Below are 24772 nucleotides of genomic sequence, written 5' to 3' on the forward strand. Positions count from 1 at the left end.
TTGCTGAGACTGAGTTCTAGTTCAATTTTCACAACTTACATCAAAGACATATTAGAAAAAGATAAATGAACCTTTGAAAAGGTTCAAAGTAGTTGGGAATTATAAGCACATAATAAAATAAAACAGGGTAAGAAAATACTGAGGCAAGTTCAAGTGGGTTCTCAAATTGTACAGGTATGTATTTTACATTCCAAGTGTAATGAACTGATAACCCAGTCTACTCATAAACCTTAATTTCTTAAAAATCAGTTTCTGGTTTGGTGATTTTATCTTCTCTTATCATTCTGGGATCAAGTTTCTCTTCTTTCTACCAATCTTCATTCCATTTTTGTAATGCCTTACCCACCTTTGAACTTTTCTTGTCCCATCCCACTGTATCAATTTCATCAACTACCTACTACTTTTCGTTTAATATTTACTAATGCTGAAGAGTTGGGTCTCTAAAGAGCGATAAAACATAATGTCTGTCCTCCAGGACCTAAAGTATATTAGAGGAAACAAAGGTAAACAGCCATAATCATGTGATAAAATCAATAGTAGAAATAAGTAAAACCACTTAATTCTGCCCAGTTTAACATCCGAGTTTTAAAGAATAAACAGATATTTGCAGAATGTACAGAAAACAGAAGGGCATTCCAGAGAGAAATAAAACATGTGAGGAGACAAAAGAATGAAAACCAACATGGCTGATTCTAAGAACTGCCAAAGAGTTGTACTAAGCTAGAGCACAAAGTGCAGGTGAGGACACGGCAGGAAAAGTGTGAAAAGGTCAGTCTTGTGTGATAGTGTCACATTAAAATGGCTGATACTATCATTCAGTCACTCTCAATGGGGGAAAGGAGGAGGCATGACACGACGATATGTGCATTTCAAAAAGTTTAGAGCAGTGATAATTTTTGCCCAGGAGATATCTGGCAACGTCCGGAGACTTGTTAAATTGTGACAAGGCAGTAGTGGGGATGCTACTGGCAATTAGCAAGCAGAGGCCAGGGATGCTAATAAACATCCAACAATGCATAGGAAAGCTGCCTACACCCAGGAATTATCTGGCCCAAAATGTCTCAACAGTGCCAAGGTTAAGAAACCCTCCTTAGAACCTGACTCCTGGGATACAGGAATAGACTAGGGGCAGGGGCTCAAGTAGCGCTTAAGTTCTGAGACAGCAAAGGCCTTGTTCTTGCTTATCTGCAACTCCAGACCCTAGCCCAGTGCCAGATACAATTAGGGATATACAATATTTATTTAGCGAGTGAATGAATAATGTAGGACTCCAGGCAAGAAGTACCAAGGCCTGAAATGTGGTTGTGGCAATGATAATGGAGAACAGGTTCAAGAAAGTAGAAGAAACAGGTATTATTTATTAAATAGACATAAGAAATGAACAGTAAATCTAAAATAAAATTATCTCCAGGCTTCTGGCTTGGAATAACAAGGTTCAGAGAGCATCAAAAATTACATTTTAGGTGTTTTTAAGTTTGAGATGAATGTGAGATATTCAAGAGGTCCAATAGTTTCCACACGGTTTGAAATATCTAAGAAAATCCAATTTTGCTATCAGCTTAACCTAACATTATCCTCTGAACTACAGTAAGAAGTCCAATAAAAAATTAACAAACCCTATGTCCAGTATGGTATCCTGGACTGGATCCTGGAATAAGAAAATGTGATTAGTGTGAAAACTTAGTGAGATATGAATAAAGTCTGCTATATAGTTAACAGGAGTGCACCGTTGGTTTAGTTGTTCTGAGGAACAGACCAGGTAATGCAAAAGTATAACATTTGGGGAAACTGCATGAGGGGTATACAGGAGCTCTTTAAACCATCTGTGTAACTTCTCAGTAAATAATTTCTTACTCCAAAATTAAAAGTTTATTTAAAGAAAAACAACTACTACCCCAAATGTGTCAAAATTTCAATATTTGGGATCTATATTAAACGTTTAAATCTATATACGTATCTTAAGAAAAGCTAAAATGTCAAGAATTTTTTCTTACCTCCACTGATACTTGGTAATACCACACTGACCAAGGAAAGAGCAAAGAAAACTTTTAAAGGTAGCCAGAGAGAAAATGGCAAAGACTCAACAAGAGAAGAAATAAGTCAGTACTACAAACATTCGTATGTATTTTTTTAAACCTTCTGAACCATACTGTAACAGCTTGAAATAATATATTGTACTACTATGCAGGCAACTATTCTGGCAAGAAGACTGATGAATTCTTTCTTCCCATCACCATCCTGTTCATAACTTTATAGCGACAATAAAACAAAATATATACCATGGTGAACTCTAGCAAAACACAGACACTAAACTATGACTAAGCAAGTTGAATCATTTTCATCAGTCTAGCTTCTCTGTAGTGCTTTCAAAAAATATATGTAAATACGCTTTTTTAAAGTAGGCAAAATGGGCAATTCATTACAGGTGTTTCTTACCATAAAGCAAAGATTTTCCTGAAAATCACAACAGAAGAGAGAGAAAAAAATTTATCTTAAACCCTAAAAATAAAATAGTCTTTCAGAAAGGTACATCAATTACCTGCTTGGCAATTAATTCTGTTACCTAAATGAATCAATTACATTTCTATGTTTGGATGCAAAACCCAAGGTATTTTTGCCATACGTATATATAGGGTTCTGTACCATCTGTTGTTTCCGGCATCCACTACGCATCTCAGAATGTATCTCCTGTGAATAAGGGAAGACAAATATTCCTCTCTCCCTAGCAGCAGTATTTACTAATTTGACCTTCAATAATGTGACCTAAAATATTTTATTTGACTTCTATAAATATTTGGTACCCTTTTCCAAAAAATGACTAACACCAATTTTCTTGAGTAGTTAAGCATTATTATTAATAAATTTAGTTTACTGGGAATAAAGCATAGCATAATGGAGTCAAACAGTCTGGGTTGAATCCTGGCTTCACTTCTCACTGCATGTGTGAACTTGGTCAAGTTACCAAAATCTTTCCATGCTTCAGTCTCCTCTGTAAAATAAGCATAACAGTTCCTACCTATAGAACATTTAAGGTTTTAAAAGAGTAAATAAATAGAAAATTCTTAGAACAGTCTCTGGCATATAGGAATTACACACCGAGCAAATGTTATTTACCATCAATCACTCTTACACTTTCATTACCTACCACAGATCTGACAATCTATAGAAAGAACAAGCATAACATGTTCTCCTTATTATATGGATCTATAGTTTTTTAAAGACAGAATAAACTTTTCCTAAATGGGAAAACTCCTATAATATTTTATTTTTCCCTTCTTTCAGGAAACCTATTATACCACCTTAGAATAATTTTCTAAGTACAAATATACCCTCGTCTCTCAAAATCTTTTGTTAATGTTTGTTCATTATAACAAGATTATATATTAAAATTATTTAAACAGGACAATCTTTTGTTTTTAAAAAACAATAGATGATTACCCACCATGCAGATACCACATAGGTTATCTCTGAAAAGTAAGTTAGAGGAAGCAATCCAGAATACGTCAGAGAGTCAAAAACATGTAAAACATAGAAGAAAGGATAACAAAGCAGATAAAGTGTTTAAGTCCCATAGGAAAGGAGAGAGAATGGAACAGAGAGGTTACTGTAAAAGATAATGATTGATAATTTTTCAATGTCAATAAAAGATATTTCCAGAATCTAAACAAGACAAATTTTTAAAAAATTAACGTCAAGACATATCATACTCAAACTGCAGAAAATCAGAAAGAGAAAAAATCTTAAAAGCAATTAGAGAAAAAGGAATTGCCTTCAAAGCAGCAAGTTAGATAGTAGTAGATTTAAACCCAAGTACATCAATGATTATATGTAAATAACTAAATGTTCTAGATAAAACACAAAGATAGTCATATTGTATTTTTAAAAGCCCCTTTTATATTTTTAAAAGAAATAAAAGGGGCCGGGCGCGGTGGCTCAAGCCTGTAATCCCAGCACTTTGGGAGGCCGAGGTGGGTGGATTACGAGGTCAGGAGATCGAGACCCTCCTGGCTAACACGGTGAAACCCCGTCTCTACTAAAAATACAAAAAACTAGCCGGGCGAGGTGGCGGGTGCCTGTAGTCCCAGCTACTCGGAGGCTGAGGCGGGAGAACGGCGGGAACCCGGGAGGCGAAGCTTGCAGTGAGCCGAGATCACGCCACTGCACTCCAGCCTGGGCGACAGAGCGAGACTCCTCCTCAAAAAAAAAAAAAAAAAAAAAAAAAAAAAGAAATAAAAGGAAACAGAAAAAGTAAAATAATAGAAAAAGAGATACACATACATATATAAATGAAAAACCAAAGTCATATAAAACTTACTATCTGTATAATAAGTATCCAGAAAAGAAAGAATGAAGTAAGATTTGAGCAGGTGGAAGAAAAAAGAATAACATTCCTGGCTAGGTAGGAACATGAGAGTGGAAAAGAAGCTATGATTGAAATGTGAAGGTCTCTGAAAATTAGGAGTACACTTAGAGAAAGTACAACACTATTAAAGTATCTTGACCTTTTTATACTATCTTGAGCAGAAGAGTGACCCAACAAAGGTAGACCTGAATAAGGTTACTATTACAGTGTTACACACTATACTGGAAGGGAGAGAGAGATAGATGACCCCCCAGGCAAGATTAGTTTGGATGATGCTGTATTAATCCAGGTAAGGCAAGGGCCTGGTAGTAGCAGATGGGAAAGGGATGAACCTAGGAGGCATCTCAAGAAGACATATTTACATCAGTACTCCCTCTTTGAAACTTTAGCCAAAAAAAAAAAGTACTGTGCTTTTAAAAAGATAACTACTTTTGTCTCCTACCATAATAACTAATCTGAATTATATACTGATTCTACTAACTCGACCTAATAATATATACCTTCATATGGAACTTTTGTAAAAATAAAATACCAATGAGGCTAACTGGCCTACATAAGGTGCAATGTGCACAATCCCTAATTATACATGACTTTTTCACTATTAAAACTACTAATAAAAAAAAAAAATCTATTTTTTTCTTAAATTCTCTAATACCACAGTAACCAAAAAACCTTTTTATTTTCAAAAGCTCTTTACCAAGAGGCTATTTACTAGCAGTGAACTCAAACAACTCACCAATGCTGGGTGGGCTACCATAATTAACTGGTGACTCAGGTGGTCTTCCACAGTGCAACGCAGCCAGAGCAGATCCTTTCCATACAACATGCTTGCAGCCTATTAAACACACGTATTTTTATGCATACAAAGAACACAAAAATGAAAGTGAGATAAAGAATGTCTGAATCCTATGAGAAAATTTTCATACTTTTATTTGTGCGTAGTAAAGACTGTCTTCCAGCTCCTAATAAAGTTTGTACTCCAGGAACACTTTGAGGAATTTCTTGTTCAAGAAGAGGTCCTAGTCGATGACATATTTGCAGCAAGTGATCAGGTGCTAAGTGTCTGTAATACTTCACCTATTATGTAAAAGACAAATATAGTATGTTTCAGTTTATCATTTTAATTTTCAAAATCTTTGAGCAACAATAAAAAAATTCATCCAAGTATAAAATGTTTTACATATTTGATGTAAAGCAAATCTCCAGAATAATTAAGAATTAAAAACAACTGATAGTTGGTTATTAAAAAATTTAAGAACACTTAACATCTATGCTGAATTTCATAATTTACCAAAAACCTTACAGAGAGAAAGACAAAATTCCAACTGCTGCTTTAAATACCTTTCAACCATAAAATAAAGCTACCCACCATAAAAAGTGTGAGCACTTTTGGAACAACTTCAAAATACTACTTAATTTGAAACCATGATATGAAATGCTAATATTTTTATTAGTCTTTCAGTATATAAACAATATTCATGATCTAAATAAAATTATATTGGAAAAAATACTATTATATTACTTTATAATTAGCTATCAAGTTAAAAACAAAAATGTCCACAGTAGTATCTCGTTCAGCTGTTCTCAAAGTATGTTTTGGGCACCCCTGGAGGTCCCTCAGATAAAACTTATGAATAATATTACATTAGTTGTTTTTCACTTTTTCTCATGAATGCATGGTGGAGGTTTCCACAGGACACATAACATGTGATGTCTTAACAGACTGAATGCAGAAGCAGATAAGAAAATGTCTCTTCTATCAAGCCAGATATTAAAGATTCACAGAAATGTAAAACAATGCCATGCTCCTCACAGATTGGCTTTGTTTGGGAATAATTATTATAAAAATGTTACTTATATTAACATGAAATTAGTTTACTAGTATTATTTAATAGGTCTCTAATATGTTATATGCTATGTTTCTAATGTGGTAAATACCAATAGATTATAACCTACACAAATAAAGGAACTTCAATACATTTTAGTAAGCATAAAGGGGTCCTAAGACCAAGAAATTTGAAAACTGTTCCTCAAGTTTACCAAGTAATGGCAACTTTAACATGAATTCCTTTAGATAAGACTGATGTGGGGGGAGGTGAGATTTAAATCATTTCATTCCATCTTGCAATATCTGCTATACTCTAACTGCAGAAATCCATGAACGATACGTTTTTAAAGGTAGCTAATACTCATCCATCTAAACTGAAGCCAATAGGAGAAACCCACCTTGCTCTTTATCAAAATACACTCCTTCTTTCACAAAGATAACATGGAGCCATACTGCCACACTTTGGTAAGATTATTTAAAACAGCAGAGTTTGGCATACAGTAGGTGATAAGTCAGTAAAATGAGTATTTTTGGAAAAAGGAGTTCTAATAGAGTATGTATCATATGAATTATACATACTACCTCCTTGTTTTACAGTCAAAAAGCACAGACATTGAAGTCTCTGAGAAATCCTGAGATAATTTCCCAAACTCATTTAGCTACAGAATCCCTTTTTTCCCTAATAATATCTATCATATTCATCCAGAACATAGTTTAGGAAACACTAGTATGATTAGCTAAATAAAAAAGCATTTAGAAGAAAACTTACCAAAATGCGTTTTTAAAATCATATTTAATCATCCCCAAAATAATTTATTTAAAAATAAAATTTAGAAGTCTAGAATACTTGTAAGGTTGCTTCCAGTTCTAAGATTGCAAATGATTATTTTAATGTGACTTAATTGATCAAAATTCCTTTTAAAAACTTTAAAGAAGAAAGAAGTTCATTCCTTATTAACTTCAAATGTGTGATGATCCTGTTTTAGTATCCTCTGGCAAAATATATTTTCAGGTTGCGAAACTGAACATCCTTACTGTAATATTCTATCTGTCAATAAATTATGAATCCACTCTGACTCAAGCTTTCTTCAGTGATTTAGAATGTTTGAATTTTTCAAAATCAACTTTCATTTTTAAGTTAGAAGAGATATTTCCAATTTGTAAATTCCTTGTGCTTTCTCTGGCTTTTGAGACTTTACACAAGCTGATCCCTCTGCTGGCAATCTTGTCTTACCTGCTCACCTCTACACCTCATTCTCCTTCATGTCTCAGTCTATGTCTCACTCACTGCCTTCCATGACCTATTTTCACCACCTGTGCCCCTTTTTGGACACTTTGTGTCCACAGCACATTATACTCCTCAAATGTCCCTTCACTGTGTGGTACTTACCACATTAATTGTTTTTAATATATTTTGATACTTAGACTTTTAAGAATCTAATGAGAGTTATGATCTTCTTCACCCCAAAAATATAGAAGCCCTACAATTATCTGCCCTGTTTGGGGGGTTCATAAGACTCATGCACTATAGTAAAATTGCCAGCTTACTTGTCTGTGTCCTGCATAAGGAGAGATTAGGCCATCTTTACCTCTGTCTACCCAATACCTAATGCAGTACTTACAGTTAAGTGCTTAATAAAGTTCTAGTTGGATAAACGAAGATTTAAGAATATGCAGAAACTACTGACTTCCCCATTCTCAAAAACCTCAAAACATTTTGTTAGCGCCTATCCCAGCACATAAAAATAGATGCAGTAAAATTTCTTTACATGGTATAATTCTTTATTCTAATAGTTTTGGGGTTATTGTTTTTTGTTTGTTTGTTTGTTTGAGACAGAGTCGCCCTTTGTCGCCCAGGATGGAGTGCAATGGTGGGATCTCAGCTCACTGCAACCTCCGCCTCCCAGGTTCAAGTGATTTTCCTGCCTCAGCCTCCCAAGTAGCTGGAATTACAGGCGCCCACCACCTAACCTGGCTAATTTTTGTATTTTTAGTAAAGACGGTGTTTCGCCACGTTGACCAGGCTGGTCTCAAACTCCTGACCTCAAGTAATTTGCGCCCCCCAGGCCTCCCAAGTGCTGGGATTACAGGCATGGGCCACAGCTATTAGATAATAGCTATTATCTAATTGCAATTATCTAATAGCAATTCTAATAGTTTTAAAACACTTTTTAAAGAAAGCCATAGAACATGTCTTCAAACAAAATTTCAGACAAAACAGATTAAAGGTACTCAGAAAGTATTCTTACTTAAGTGGCATCAGGGAACACATATGTCAATGCTTGACTCTCTACTTGCTTCCTCTTAGCAGTCCCTGAGGTACCACCATGAAAGGGTCTCTGGAAAGAACAGTGGAAACAGACTAACAAACAATGCTATTATCCTCTCTTTCCCAAGAGTCCTCTTCCCCACCCCTCATTTTCTCAGCAGATGACCTAACCTACTTTACAGGAGAACCTTTTTTAAAGCTGAAACTTTCTGTTTCTTCCCTATCAAACCTGTAAACTTAGCTACACCTGTACCAATTCTGTCTCTTAGTAACACAATTGTCCCTCTTAACATTTAAGATCCAGTCCCTCTACCTATGCTTTGAATCCTAACTTCTCTGACTGCACGGAAATCCTACACTATAAATTAGACCTCCACATTCTAGTATGTACACTAACTTCCTCTCAACCAACTCCTTCCCATCTACACCTACATGTAAACATGCTCATTTTGCATTCACTTTAGGAAAAAACAAAAACCCTGCCTAACTGCTATTATCCAACACCTCCCCACCCAAATATCCTGGCTACCCCTTTCCCATTCTCTTCCTCTCCGGAAACATGTTTTTAAAATAATGGTCCATAGCCCACCTCATTTCATATCCCATCCTCTCCTCAACCTACTCCATACTAGCTCCCACACTCATGAATTTACAAAAAATAGCTCAAAAGTTCACCTTCAATTATCAATAACTCCAATAAGCATTTTAAAATCTGTATCTTCTTTAATGTCCCATAATATTTCACCTAAGTGTTGAACACTTCCTCATTTGCAAACTATCTTCTCTTAACTTTTGTGACACTCCTTGGCTTGCTTTCTTCCTCTCCAACCATTCCTTCTCATTTTTCTTGTAGGTTTATCCTCCTCTATATAGCCATTAAATAGTGAAGTTCCTTAAGATCCTGGGTACGAGTCCAGTTCCAGATCCTCTTTTCTTCTCACTATATACTCTCTCCTTGGACAACTGTTGTAACAATGACTTCCAAACTTCTATTTATAGCACAGACTTGCATATCAAAGTTTCTTAAAACAGCTCTCTAGAGCCCCAAAGCATCTGACACTCAACATATGCAAAACTGAATTGATGGACCCTCATGAAAACATTCCCCACTAAAGTGTTCCCTACCTTGGTGGATGTCAACCCCATTTATCCAACCTTAGAAGACAGAAACCAAGGAGCTGCATTTTTTACACAGTCCATTCCTTCCTCCTTCCCATCATATTCCCAATATCCAAACAGTCACCAAGTTCAACTTAATTTTTCCTTCCTATTTTTAAATCCATCTACCTGTATCTCCATAATAGTCCAAGTTCAAATAATCTTTGCAATAAACGCCTACCTTTCCCAAATGCATTCACACCCCATTCAAATCTATTCTCTATACTGCAACTAGAATGTTCTTTCCAAAATACATATCGGATCAAGTCACCCCTATTTAAAACACTTCTGAGGCTTTCCTTACTCTTTGGATAAAGATCCAAATCCTTAACTTGGTCTACCAGTCCAGAAATGCATGTATGGTCACTTCTTAACTTTCTAGCTTCACCTGGCACATTCCCAGTCCCTTTCCCCAACTCTCAGTTTTCACATTTCAACCACATGGCCTTCTTTCAGGTTATTTACGCACAATCTCTCTCTCCTGTCAGACTTTATCATATAGCATACACTCTGCATTTCCCCACACTTCCTTGCCCAGACAACTCTTCTACGTGTCTCAGATGTTCCCTGTAATGTAACTTCCTTTGTTTTTCTATACTCTACACAATCTAAGTCTGTTTTCTTGGTTGCACACTTCCTGTGACTTTCCTTTATTAACTCATATATCAGCTTGTGATTATACATTTAAAAGTATAATTTAATGTTTTTCTATTTCACCATTAAATACAAAAGAGCAGGGGCCATGAATCTTTTTTGCTCTCAACTATCTGTCTCTCTCTCTCACACACACACACACAAACACACAGAATAAACAAAAGTATTTTTTAAAATAAAACAATCTTTTCTATTACCTTCTTTACAAACATATTAATCACATTCCTATTCATAAATATTAATACATTATTTACAGATATACATATGTGATTTTCAATTTTCTAGTAAGAACCCCATATCTTTAATATAAACTTAAGCTTTTAATTTAAATTAGCTTTTATTTCACTGGTAAATAATTAAAAGAGACATTTAAAATAATATAATAAAATCTCTTATCTATATTGTATGTGGTTTCTCAGCAATCTATCATACCATATTATTTCAGGGGAAAAATAACCCCTCAAGAATCCCAAATTCAGATATACGAGTTACTTTCTGTGACCCTAGGTGCTTTCAAATTCTTAACATTCAACACATAAAAAGTATGACCAGATTATAAAGTCAATGTGATAAATAATACTAATATAGCTAACACGTATTGGCTGCACACTGAATGCCAGGCCCTATGGTAAGTGTGTAAGTTTTACATGGAACTACTCACAACTCTGAGAGGTATATACTATCATTATTCCCATTCTATAAAAAAATTATAGAATTTATTTAAAAAGATATTGCAACCTTCCCAAGTTCACACACAGTGAGCAGATGAGAGTCAAACCATAGCAATCTAACTCTGGACTCTACAATTCATACTATCACACAAATGACCTATTACCTCAAATATGTGTATATATCAATGTGCAAGATATAAGCAAGTCATACATCAGACATTTTGAATAGTTTTCAACACAGACATTAAAGTGAACCAGAAAAAGAGAAACATTTCACGGTTCACTTTCACTAATAAGGAAACTAACATAAAAGCATAAATTTCTATAGGTAAAAGGGAACACTTTAAAAAATTCTAACGGTAAAAGTAGAAGATAAAACTAAAATATTTATAAGATTATGCTGCTATACCCTTAATTTAAAATTAGAAAGTAAAAACAGATTAAAGAGTTAATAACAAATTTATTATTACTATTTTAAAAATTCCCCCAAGAATGCCCATGTATCAGTAGTGCTCAAAACTTTTTAAACTCATCCACCCCCATTTTGTTTTCATTTGCTTTTTAAGGGAGCGGGGGGGGGGGGGTCTCGCTCTGTCACCAAGGCTAGGGGACAGTGGCACAGTCACAGCTTACTGCAGCCTCAAATTCCTGGGTTCAAACAATCCTCCCAACTCAGTCTCCAGAGCAGCTGAGACTACAGGTGCGTTATATCACTTCTAATTTTTATTTTATTTTTTTAGAGACAGCGTCTCTCTGTGTTGCCCAGACTGGTCTGGAACTTCTGGCTTCAAGTGACCCTCCTGCCTCAGCCTCTCAAGTAGCCAGGATTACAGGTATGAGCCACCATGCCTAGCTCTCATCCCTTTTTGATGAACAAAACATTTTCTCTCCTCTAATAAGATGCAAGAATGGGCCTTATGGATGCAAATCCTGATGCCATTCCATCGAGATTCACACTTCTACTGTCTAAACCAGGCGACTACTCAGAGCTTTTTCAAACTTATGTCCCTTCCACCTCCATTCTCAATTGAGTTGCTTGCTATGGGAACAACAATCTTTGGTTAACCGTCCATCCATTTTAATCCTTTTTCATGGTTAAAATCTGAATTAGCCAAAAGTATCCTTTTGGTAAAATATGTTATATTATTTAGAGTAGAAGTCAGCGAACATTTGTAACCATCATATGGTAAATATTTGAGGCTTTAAGAATAACATAGTACCTCCATTGCATGTTCTTATTTTTTTTAAACAATTCTTTAAAAACGCAATAACCATGCTTAGCTTGATGGCCTTCCAAAAACAGATCTCCTGCACAATTTACCCACAGCAGCCATTAGTTTACCACTCCCTGATCGAAAGAATGATTCATGGTTCTAGCAATGTCTCCATCAGCAAGAACAAAAGAATTCTGTGAAACAGCAGCAACTCTGCTCATTCCTTGTCCATCTTGGCCCAAGTTATAAATCTGTATCATCCATTTTTCAGATCACATATATAAAATATTTCTAAAATTATCCATTGCAATTTTAACAAAAGGGTCATCTTCTGAGAATGTGAATTATAGTATGGAAGAAACAAGAAAAGAAACTGAGCTATTTGAGAGGTTTATCATCCTATATTTTTGGCTAAACCAACATTTTCTGATAGTATGCTACTTCATATAAACAGCCATCCTTCCCAGCCAAAAAAAATTGCCATTATCTCAGTGAAAGGTATTGTTAAAAGGCAAGTGTCATTAGTGGGAAGAAAATATAACGGATCTAGAAGCCGCTGCATTCTATCAGACATACTGCCACTAAGAACTCTACTCAGTTTGTAAAGAAATGGTCAGTAATTTAAAATACGAAATCTTACCGGTCATGGTAGCTCATGCCTGTAATCCCAGCACTTTGGGAGGCTGAGGCAGGTGGATCACTTGAGGTCAGGAGTTCAAGAGCAGCCCTGCCAGCATGGTGAAACCCTCTACCAAAAATACAAAAATTAGCCAGACATGGTGGCACATGCCTGTAGTCCCAGATACTTGGGAGGCTGAAGCAGGAAAATTGTTTGAATCCTGGAGACAGAGGTTGCAGTGAGCTGAGATCACGCCACTGCACTCCAGTGTGAGTGACAGAGCAAGACTCTGTCTCAAAAACAACAACAACAACAACAACAACAACAACAACAACAAAACCCCAAGAAATCTCAAGTCACACAGCCTGGGTTTAAAGTTGCTAAGGCTGAGGATGAGAAAAACATTTACTCTTTCTAAGCCTCAGTGTCCTCATCTGTATGACTGGTATCACAATAGTCACCACCCTGGAAAGTAGTCATAAATTACTAAATTAAACCATATAAAGTAGTTAATACTGTACCTAAAAGTTGGCTGTTACTTTAATTACATTCTATGTTACATATTACATCTACATAATGACTTTTCATGTTAAACAAAATCTTTGTAAACCTAAATAGGAAAAAAATTTGAGCATCTTTTTAACAACCTTTTCAAAGTGATGTTAGATCAATATATTCATTCCAATTATTTGATTTAGCTGTGAAGACCTAGAAGTGCCTTTCTCTCCTGTAGCATATAATTATTATGAAAATAAGACCCTGCTGTTTGGCACCAGTATCATCTGTCTAACTAGGCTTTCACTTCATCTTTAGGTTCTAAACATCTAATTGGTTCTAAAAAGTCACTTTTTCAGATATTCTCACATCTATTCTCTCACAGTTTTGTCAGATATAAAAGGCCAGTTACACTTCGGCTATTATGTTTTTGAGTTCTAAAAGGCGAGTTTATTGGAATACAGTTATTTGTATACTATTGTAGCATATAAACAAAATTATAGAAATACAATATATTGTATAAATATATTATTTATTATATAAAACATATAATATACAATATATAAATATAAATTTATAGAAACACTATGTGATAATTACTGTTTAAGGCCTGTTATTAAAATCCCAGCCTCTAAAATTCTAAAAACATCCAATCTTATAATTACAAATCTGTTACTAACAGTGTGAGTTAAATTATAATCTTTAAAGCAAGAATGCATTTTCTGATTTGTTAACTGTAATAGCTTCTCCACAGAAAAACAAAGTACTTACTTTGTGCTGAGTGTTCTAAAAATTTATTTATCTTCATAAGCACATAAGCTTAAGTATTCTCCCTATTTCATACATAAAGAAAACTGAAGTTCAAGGCAGCAGTTTGTCTGAGGGCACACATTTGGAGAACAGAAGAAATAGTAATCAAACCCAGGTCTCCTGATTCCAAGTTTACTGTTATTTTTATCATGTTACAGCTTCCTTATTAGAACTTTAGTTTTCTCCCCACTGACACACAGATTTGATTAAAAACTTAACAGAACCCATATAAGTCAGTTCAAGTTAAGTCCTCTAAGCTGGGTAACTATTCTCAGAAGGCCCCTTAGATGCCTATTATTTCTTTGTAATTATAATAAAATATAGAACCTTATTAAGTGTCAAAATTAATCTTGGTGGTCTATTTGCTCAAGTTAATAATTGTGAATAAACAAGCTTCAAAGAATGTGTCATATTCAGAATTTAGTCAACTGTTAAGAATTCATTTAGATAATAATTCAGATTACATTATCAATACAATTACCAATATAAATTTGTCATTTAAAGAAAATGCAATACTAAAATAAAAACAAAGAAAATGCAATACTACTCTTCCAAATTTTATTCATCATAAACCAATCAAATCTTGCTTAAAAAAAAAAAAAGAGACTCGATTCAGAATTGAGGTTTCCATAAACCAAAGCAGGGATGCTTCATAAAAAAGAATTTAAAACACAACAAAATGACAACATTTAATTGCTTAAAATAACAAATTTTCAAGTTTTGATTTTTAAGTTGTCATATGCGCTACTTTGCGTACTTTTAAAATTCCCTTTAAAACATTACTAGCAAAACATTAAATTCAAATCTAGGAATCTGCTGAAAAGTTACTGTGTATTAATTTAAAGATGAAAAATCCTTTAACTGCTTATACTAACGCTAATGTAAATAATCTTGAAAGATCAGTTTCATTTTTAATGTTTCAGTTTCAAGCACAGTACTCAAAATAACATAATTCTTATGCAATGACAGCAAAGTTGTTTCAGACAACGGATGTTTCACTAAGTTGCCTAGAATGTAGTGTCTCTACACCCAAAAACTAAACCAGAGTCAAACACGAGATACATATTTCTTGCATTATACTATAATTCTTTTGCCATGACAAGTTACATGTCTTTTTCTATTCATGACAGAAACCAAATAGACCATGACATATGACCACCACAGGACAGCTGCAGTCCAGAACACAGTCATCCTCCAATATTCATGGGGGAATGGTTCCAGGAAACCCCCACACCAAAATCAAAATCCAGGATGCTCAAATTCCTCATATAAAATGGCACAGTGTTTTCATATAACCTATACATACACTCCTCCTGCACACTTTAAATCATCTCTAGATTACTTATAATACCTAATACAATGTAAATGTCATATAAATAATTGTTACACCGTATTTTTAAAATTTTTTGTATTTTGTTTTCTAAACTATTTTGATCTACAGTTGAATTCACAGACGTGACACCTGCAGATAAGGAAAGCCTGCTGTACATGAATTCTTCCTGTGTCTCTGCTGCAAAAAAACCTGCTATACCCATCTGTACTGCCATGGATAACCTAGGAGTTACCTATACCACACATCTCATTCTCCTTACAATTTAGGTTTAACACAAGCAGAAGTTGCATTTGACTATGTTGCCACCTAAATTTTCTCATCAAAAGCTTCTCATTCAACCATCCTTTTCTTACCTGTGATGCCTAAGCTCAAATATGGCTGTTTTTGAGTGTGTAAGGTAAATAACTAAAGGAGGACCTGTCTCACAACTGATGATTGTCTTCTCTGTAATAACTTCTCAACTTATATTCATCACTATTCAATATGATAACAAGTTTGTGATTTTTCAGTACCCTGCTTTATCAAATTCCATTAAGAAAAAACATGTTATCATTTTCACCAATTTGTTATAAAATACTTACACTCCTCTATATTCCATAGGTCCAATAACATTATTTATTGCAAAGTAATTTATTAACACTCACAATTTCCTCATAATTTCATCGACATAGCTTCTCAAAAACAAAATAATAGAAACTGAGAATGTTCACATTTAAAATGTCTTTCGCAAACTTTAAATTTGATTCCTGTAACAGCCTTTGCCACTTTTAGATATAACCACAAAAGCAACTTAAATATCCTAAAATTAGCTGTTAAAAATTTTTTTCTAAGTAAAAGTGCACTAAAATAGAAAGTTATTTTAAATAAGTACGTTTGGTATTCTCTGCCAACTAAAGCTTAGTATTACAGATATTTTTCTACGAATTCTGAAATTTATACAAGGAAACTACTAGTAAGAATGAAACTAATCTGTTTAGTATTACTTATTCGGAGTAGTTGTACAAGATACGATTTTGTTACAATTCTGTAGTGACATGGTAAATACCCACAAAATTTGAGAAAGGGAAGAATGACTGTCAATTGGTTTTAACTTTAGTAGAAGCTGCATTAGACTGTTATTATTATTTTCTTATTATTCATCCATGTTTCCAGATTATGAAAAAAAAAGAAAACCAAAAACTAACTTACAAAGAAATTCTAAATCAACTAAAAAACTGAAATTGATTAGGATTTATTTAACCTAAAGCCAAAGTCTTTTTTAAATTCTGTTTAAAATACATATAAACAGATTGACAAAATAGAAGTCAAGACATCTCTTCTCCGACAGTTTCCAAAAAGAATATAAACTGTTGTGATGGTTGTAAATATCACAAATAACTGTATAGGAGGCAGATGCAATAACCAAGTTTTCTTCATATATTGCTAAATGTCATTTGATGATTACCCAAAGAGAAAAAGCTTTGCATATTCTCTAATCAATTCAGGATTACATTAACCACCTAAATTATTTCTTAATGTTCAGTGTTCCATAAAAACAAGTCATAGTAGAAATTAGTAGCAATATTTTTCCAGAGGTCTATCCACAATGCCTTAACCATGATTTATTTTTGGTATTAACTAAACATTTTTCCTTTATTTTTTAGGCCTGTTTTATCCTTAAGTCTATAAAGTAATTATATTAATAGTATCTTCCGAAGTTTTTTGTTTTTTTTTTTTCTTTTCTTGAGACAGGGTATCACTGTGTCGCCCAGGCTGGAGGGCAGTGGCATGGGACAGAGCTTACTGCAGCTTCAACCTCCCTGGGCTCAGGCGATCCTCTCACCTCAGCCTTTCAGGTAATTGGGATTACAGGCATGTGTCACTACTACTGGCTAATATTTTTTTAGTTTTTGTAGAGATGGGGTTTTCCATTTTGTCCAGGCTGTTCTCCAACTTGTGGCCTCCCAAAGTACTGGGATTACAGGTATGAGCCACCACACCCGGACTCTTCTGAAGTTTTAATGCAGTCTTTTTATACTGCAGATTCTATGTTTAGAAAGTACATACATACTTGTTTCTGAAATAAAAATATAAATGCTCTTCTTTTAAAATATTATAAAGCTCTAAGTGGAACACTACTAAAGTTCTGATAATAGCACTACTAAAGTTCTGATAATAGCAAACCCAAACCCTTACATAGTACTTGATTCATGCCAGTTATTACTCACAGATCACACAAAGTAGAAGCTATTATTAGCCCATTTTACCGAATGGAAAACAGACTCTCTCAATAAGATTCTGCCTCACAACAAATAAAAACCATTATAGTTTGTGAAAGGCACACTCCAGCTCCCGCTTTACGTTCACACCGCTTTACAATGAAGAATATTAACCATACAGTAAGTACTGCAATTAAAAATGTTTGTAAATGCTTCAAATTTTAAAAAATGGTATAAGTATCAATAGAATAATTCTACTTGTAAGAAAGAATGAAGAATGCTCCTTCAGCCTCTCAGCAACATATTCACACCTAACATTTTATTCATCATGTAACCCTTCACACCTAACATATTTTATTCATCACTATAACAACCTTGAGAGATTAAAGCTGTTTTAGAGACTACCATGCAAAGCTTCTATTTCATTGATACTCTACTAAAAAAGGAAATAGTAACTCTACTACACACATTTACTTTATTACATGTTCCCCCAACCCCCCAAAATTATAATAATCAAGTGTTGAAAGAACTATGCTATCTTCAATGTAGAATGGGAATCCCTAATTCTAAAGCATTTAATATGGTATCTTTTTTTTTTCCCCTGAAAGTTGTCTCTAGGTTTTATACCTTAACTTTCACATTAATCAGCACACACTAAATAAATGTATACCTAAGATACATACATAAATAAATCCTATCCACGGTTCCTATTCATCTCTGAATTTGAGACCACCAATAATGAAAACTAGTGCTTAAACTATGATGGAAATCATGGTAATTTGGGGGCATTTTACAACATAGTTAGTGTCTCAAATCATCTTTGCAACAAGAAATGAATTTACCACCAAAGAATGGCACTATGAAAAGCATTTATATAATTTTGTAACCTACGTGATTTCTACTTTTCTGTGTTTTAGAAAATTAAGCTCTACAAATGAAATAAAGCTTACTTCTTAAATACAATGTACTGCTATTTCTAGTTCAAAATCACAGATTTTCAGATTGAAAAAATTTCAATCCACTTATTTTTCAAATGAGATAACTGGGACAAAGAGAAATTCCATTACTTGCCCAAGATTACCTACAGGTTAACTGTCAGCAGAGCTTAAAACCACAATCCATATCTCCTGACTCTCAATCCTTTCACTAAAAAATGAAAAAAAAGACAAAAGATTTCTAATAAAGTGGAATAATTTTAAGAAAGGCAAATATCACTATTTTACAAGGCAAAAAATAAATCATTTTAACAGACTGGCAAAACATGAACTAGTTCTTGGGGGGAAAAGAGAGAAGTCTTCTAAGAAAAAATGTAATCAAGAGAGACCCAAATCCGGTAAAATGCTTGAAAACTCTGCCTCTATATCTCATAAATATGCAATCATCATTAAGTGACAACTAGAAAGCAGACTTAATAGACTAAATAGATTCACTATTCAAACTAAGAAATAAACAAATGACAAAGCTTTCCTTCTGTCCAAAAAAAAGTTTTTTATTCTACAGTTTAAGGATTCTGATATTTGGAAAAAGTGCTCCTGTTCTTTAAAATGTATCTCATATTTTTAAAAATGTAAAATCTAATTAAACGTATACCATAGCACCAAAAACAATTTTTAGCTTCCTATCCATTTACTTTGTTAAAAATGTTTTAAATCTTAAGGTAGATGGTGATAATTACAGTCATGTTTTAAACCAGAGACAGAAACAACCATAAGATATGAGCATTTCCTTTCTCAATCACACTTGAAATGAATGCATCAATTTCAACCTGTAAACTTTTAAAACTGCTCTTAAAATTCTACTTTCCTCTTGAGTAAAATTCAACCATTGCAATTATAACTAGACTGACTACAGATGATCAGTGCCTATTTTTAAATTCACATGTACAAATATTACACCCCATTTTAAACAGCTATAATTTGAGGTTTTCTAGAAATTTCAATGTGATGTGATATATGAGTTTTCCCATTTAAAATATTGCTCAGTTTATTATTCCATATAAAAAATCATTTCCAGGAAGAGTAGAAACTAAAGAAACTACAGTTTCACTCACCAAGTAATTTTCAAACCAATGTTAAATAAATTCAACTCGATACACAACAACATAAAACTTTTGAAGTCATAAGAATTAAAATAATAGAAAATACTGTACAAAATACTTTACATGTGCTGAGTTAGATATAAAACAGCAAGATCGCCGGGCGCGGTGGCTCAAGCCTGTAATCCCAGCACTTTGGGAGGCCGAGACGGGCGGATCACGGGGTCAGGAGATCGAGACCATCCTGGCTAACACGGTGAAACCCCGTCTCTACTAAAAAACACAGAAAACTAGCCGGGCGAGGTGGCGGGCGCCTGTAGTCCCAGCTACTCCGGAGGCTGAGGCAGGAGAATGGCGTAAACCCGGGAGGCGGAGCTTGCAGTGAGCTGAGATCCGGCCACTGCACTCCAGCCTGGGCGACAGAGCGAAACTCCGTCTCAAAAAAAAAAAACAAAACAAAAAAAAACAGCAAGATCTACTATTGAACAAAAAAATCCAGTGTTCCTAATGTTTTTAGACCTAAATCTCAACTAAAAAGGTGAAATAAAGTTATTTCACACACCTAGATACACAGTTTGATGGATAAGAAAGCACCTCAAATGGTACCTTGCATCCAGCAGAGTAAGCAATATGCTGAATGAATGAAAAGAGAAAATGAGTCAAAGAACTCCAAGTTCTAATAAGATTTCTAAACTGATTGACGAGTGAGTATGACAACATGACTGTTCTAGTAAAGAGAAAACTCCAAGCAAGAAAAACCACTTCCATTCAAAATAGGTGGATTTTGAGAATAATACACAGATAAAAAGAATGCTTATTGTATCTTAACTCTGAGATGCAGACTAGGGGTAGAAATTCACTTTACCAATATTTCCTCCCCCCATACTCCCCCCCAAAATTAAATTAACTCAAAATCAAAATTGATAGCTCATTTTTACTGAAAAAAAAAAAAAAAGATATTCCTACGAGGATTAGCCATTACCGTAATTTAGCCAGACACCATTAAGCTGCTTCATTTAAAAAATATAACATTACCAAAAGATTTCAAGAAAACGCAGCAATCCTCAGTGACTGAAAGTTTGTGGGTTTTTAAGAGATGCACAGATGTAAAAGCAGATGCAAAGATGAGTTTTGTAAAACCTGCCCCATCTTAAAAATGGAGTATTATAACCTTTGTGATAATTTTTTCAAATAGCAAGGAAGACATGTAAATTCACTGACGACTTCTATCAAATATTTATAAACCTAAAAATTAATTTCAAATTAGTAAATCTTGGGAGTTTACTTCCAGTTCCATTCACTTTGGCCAAGAATTGAATGAAAGTATCCCAAATCACTCCTTGAAAACACACGTTCAGTGTGAAAATTACACTGCTAAATCTCCATTAGATGTATTAAACCTCAGTACCCTTGCTTATTTCAACAGCCATGAGTGGTTATCAACAACTTAGATTAAATCACAAGAGATTTATACACAAAAGTTAGGAAATACACTACATTAAAAAAAAAGGCCATTATAATCATGTCCTGCCCTCACCTCACAAAAGACATTCATTCTAAGCTCGCTGAAACTTCCTAGTCATTAGAGAAGTTCTGATGAAGTAACATTAGTAATTATGACTATCTCAAAACAGTTACAAAAGCCTCATAAAAATCAACGCACTACATAAATTTCAAAGGCTTGGTGTGCCCGGTGCGACTGCTTTTAACTGCCCCCAACACACATATTCACACAACGAACCTCTTATCAGTTTAGGAGAAAATGTTACAGACAACATAACTTCTTTAAGGTAACTTCCAATCACATTACTGAAGTGATAGGTCCACTTCTGAAAAGCAATTTTTAAAGATTCCTAACATACTCATTTTGACAACCCACAAAATTAAGAAAAAGGTCTTTTTTAAGTTATTAAACAAAATATGTCCCAATATAAGCACAACAACTTTTGCTGGCCGAGTTCCATCCCACAGTAAATATGTGGACAAAAATCAAAACTCTTCAGTGTACTCCAATAATAGTTTTTAATTAAACGAGAGGCATACCATAAGAATTAGAAAAAGCCTACTAAACTTCTGGTTTTAGGGAATTACAGGCTTTACACTTCTGCAAAGATGTGTTTTAGTAAATGCAAGACGAATCACTGACCAACTATCATCACACATCAGAACCCTTCCAACAAAAAACCTAGGACTGAATTTAGGGAAAACAAAATAAACGATAGAGGAGGAAAAAAAATAATGTCTTGCCACGGTACCGCAGCCGCTGGATAGCCTGCCTGTGAAATGCTAATGCTACTTCGGAGCAGTTAGTCACCAGCTATTGTGTAGGGCAGGAGAAAGCCGAGCCGGCCGCGCGTGCAGAGCAAGCAAGCGAACGAGCGAGCGCGCTCTCCCGCTTCGCGCCGCTCCCGCCGCCGCCGACTCTCGCGCGCCCCCGCGCCCGCACGGACGCGCGCGCCGGCCCCTCCTCCTCCGGCCTTGCACTGCACAACACTCATGACGTATCTTTATTTCTAGCACATTAACAAAATATCACAAATAAATTGTCCGCAGCCCCTGCGGCCCCGGAGTACGAGTACCCCCGGCCACTGGCCCCCGCAGACCCCGCGCCGGCCTCCCAACCCTCCCCGTGGCCTTTGGAGCTTTCACGTTCTAGGGCCAAGTTTTTGTCTCTGTAAAAAATTGCGGGAAATTCAATTTTTATTCGACTCAGGGAAAAGTTTCTTTGCTCTGCGATGTGAATGTCTCACCAGATTCTGGTAGGTCCTGGGATGCTCCTTCCCAGTCCAGTCTGTGCGCCGGGGCAGCAGCTGCGGGGAGAGGACACCCCGTGAGCTCAGCCCCAAGCCCCTGCCCGCCCGCTCCCCTCCCCCGCCCGCCCCGCGCCCCGGCGGGGACCCCCGAGCCCCGCGCCCCGCGCCCTGGCGGCGGCGGCAGCGACGGCGCAGCGGCCCAAGGGCGGCCGCGCGGCGGCGGGACGCGCCGGGCCGCCGCCGCCCTTACCTCCTTCTCGGCCACCTCGCGGATCAGCACCTGCAACAACAAAGCGGGGAGAGCTGAGCCCCGCGCCCCGGGCCGCGGCCCCGCAGCCTCCGCCTCCCTCCCCCACGCCCGCGAGCAGCGAGCGCCGGCCCGGCCCGCGCCGCGCGCCGCCGTACCTGAGCCGCCTGCTGACAGGGTCCATCTTCCAGGAACCGGGCGATGAGGAAGTAGAGCTCTGCGCGGGAGAGAGGGACGGGGAGACACACAGGCTGAGCGGCCGGGCGGCGGGGGGCGGGGGACCGCGGGCGGAATCGCCCGGTGCCAGCGGCCCCGGCAGCCCCCCGACTTACCCGATCGCAGCTCCGAGAGGCCTTTCCTCTCACAAGACATGTTTATGGGTCACTTCAGGGCCACCGACGGGACACCCCGCCGCCGAGGGGAAGCGGGGACGGTGCCGCCGCCTGCCCTATAGCTGTCAGTGTGTGTTCACGAGCCGAGCCTCGGCTCCACCATTCAAGCAACGGCGGCGGAGGCGGAGGAGGAGGAGGAGGAAACAACAACTCTCAGGCAGCGGCTACGGCCGTGGCCGCCTCCGCCGCGGATCCCTCCGCCGCAGAAAGGAGTCCGCCGCCTTCGCGGCCCCGGGCTCGGCCCGGCCCCGGCCCGCGCACCCGCCCCCCGGCGCTAAAAAAGGAGTGCCTCCGACCCTTCGTCCCCAGCGCTCCGCACCCGGCACGGCGCGACCCCCACCCGCTTCTCCCCCCAGGGCGTGCGATTTATTTATTTATTTCCAGTCGGAGAAGATGTCGGAGCCCAAGCCGCCGGTTGGCTGGAAGGCGCTTTCTCTGTGGAGGCCGATAGTGGCAGGGAGGGGGCCGGGGACGGCTCCGCGGAGGGATCTGACGCACACGGAGCCGCAGCACAGGCTCTATTCAGCGGCGCTGGCTGGAGCTGAGATGGAAGTTAGTTTCTATGTAGCAGAAATAGGAAACAAATGAAGCAAAACTGCCTAAAGAGGGGAAATGCCCCAAGGATGGGTCTCACTCACGCGCGTACACAGACACACACGCAGAGGGCACCCACGCTGGGCAAGCTCGGGATCGCGCTACCCTGCCCGAGTTGAATGATAGTGTTTGGTTTCTGTCTCTTGCCATGTGCATGTGTATAAATGCTGCGGATTGGCATCTGTGTAAGTCTTGTCCTGCGTTATTTCTGCAGCCTGTGCAAGTGTTGTGTAATTTATTGGAGTGCTGTATATTGCAATAGAGGTTTGGGCTGCTTTTTGTTAAGCACTTGCGTTTTGCAGACCCGTTATTTGCTGAAGCCACCTCTGCATATTTCTTTTATTACTGCCATTGCCTTTGGCGTACGTTTTTTAAATGTTTTTTATTGTTAAACGGGCAAAGCGAACTCTTGATTTGTACTTCAGATACTCTTTTTCCTTATTACAAAAAGGCTAGTGATGGCTAATTAGGTATTTGGAATTAAAGAACCTTAAAGCTTTTTTAAGTGTTTACGAGAAGGGAAAATGCAAACCTGAAGGAAAGGAGAGGACGCTAATATTTATCTCTAACTAATCTGGAGGTAATTTACTGACAGATCGATAACCTACCGAAGGATATTGAAAGAGTATACTACAGTTTAGCCAAGGTGAATAGTGATTAAATAATTTAAATAATCTGTATCTTGCAGTTGACTTCGTCATGCTAATTAATGGCTTCTAATTTGAGATGTAAACCATTTCTGTTTACAGTTAATCACGGGAAGACTTCTTGAAAACTGACGAAAAGAGAAAAAAATAATCTTTCGTAAATTAGTATGTGATTACCGGTTTTATATGCTAAATCATACATCTGTGTTTTGCTGATGAGGATAAGGGCCTTGTTTTTTAAAAAACGAATATGGGTGAAATTAATGGAAACAATGGAAAAAGCCATTTGTTAGAAAACAAGGACACCAAATGATATTTATCTCCAGATGATTTAAGCACTTTCCAAAAGGACTTGAGAGTTCAATATTTTTTAAGGATTGCATTTTAAAGAGAATTTGGATAGTCGTTCTTTTGTTAACATTTAACAAAAGATTATCCTTAAAAATGTTAGATAATAAACTGCATTTTATGGGTCTGGTTTAAAAAGGTTAT

The 24772-nt window shown here is 36.7% G+C and overlaps 1 protein-coding gene across 3 annotated transcripts in view; it reads right to left on the reverse strand.

Moving 5' to 3' along the window:
• Positions 1–23240, reverse strand: part of PHIP (pleckstrin homology domain interacting protein) — a 146037-nt gene extending 122797 nt beyond the window's left edge. For 2 of the 3 annotated variants that reach the window (XM_030929652.1, XM_030929653.1), the window contains exons 1-6: positions 22980–23240; positions 22806–22864; positions 22651–22680; positions 22398–22457; positions 5290–5440; positions 5100–5198 (exon numbers count right to left, since the gene is read on the reverse strand). In XM_030929652.1, coding sequence (XP_030785512.1) covers positions 5100–5198; positions 5290–5440; positions 22398–22457; positions 22651–22680; positions 22806–22864; positions 22980–23019 — 439 coding nt within the window. In that variant the 5' untranslated portion in view covers positions 23020–23240. Of the gene's footprint in view, positions 1–5099; positions 5199–5289; positions 5441–8440; positions 8531–22397; positions 22458–22650; positions 22681–22805; positions 22865–22979 lie in introns of those variants that run through there. The other variant, XM_030929654.1, reaches the window with a different exon arrangement.
• Between the last annotated feature and the right edge of the window lie 1532 nt (positions 23241–24772).

Source organism: Rhinopithecus roxellana, chromosome 4, assembly GCF_007565055.1.
Source record: "Rhinopithecus roxellana isolate Shanxi Qingling chromosome 4, ASM756505v1, whole genome shotgun sequence".
Taxonomy (NCBI): Eukaryota; Metazoa; Chordata; class Mammalia; order Primates; family Cercopithecidae; genus Rhinopithecus; species Rhinopithecus roxellana.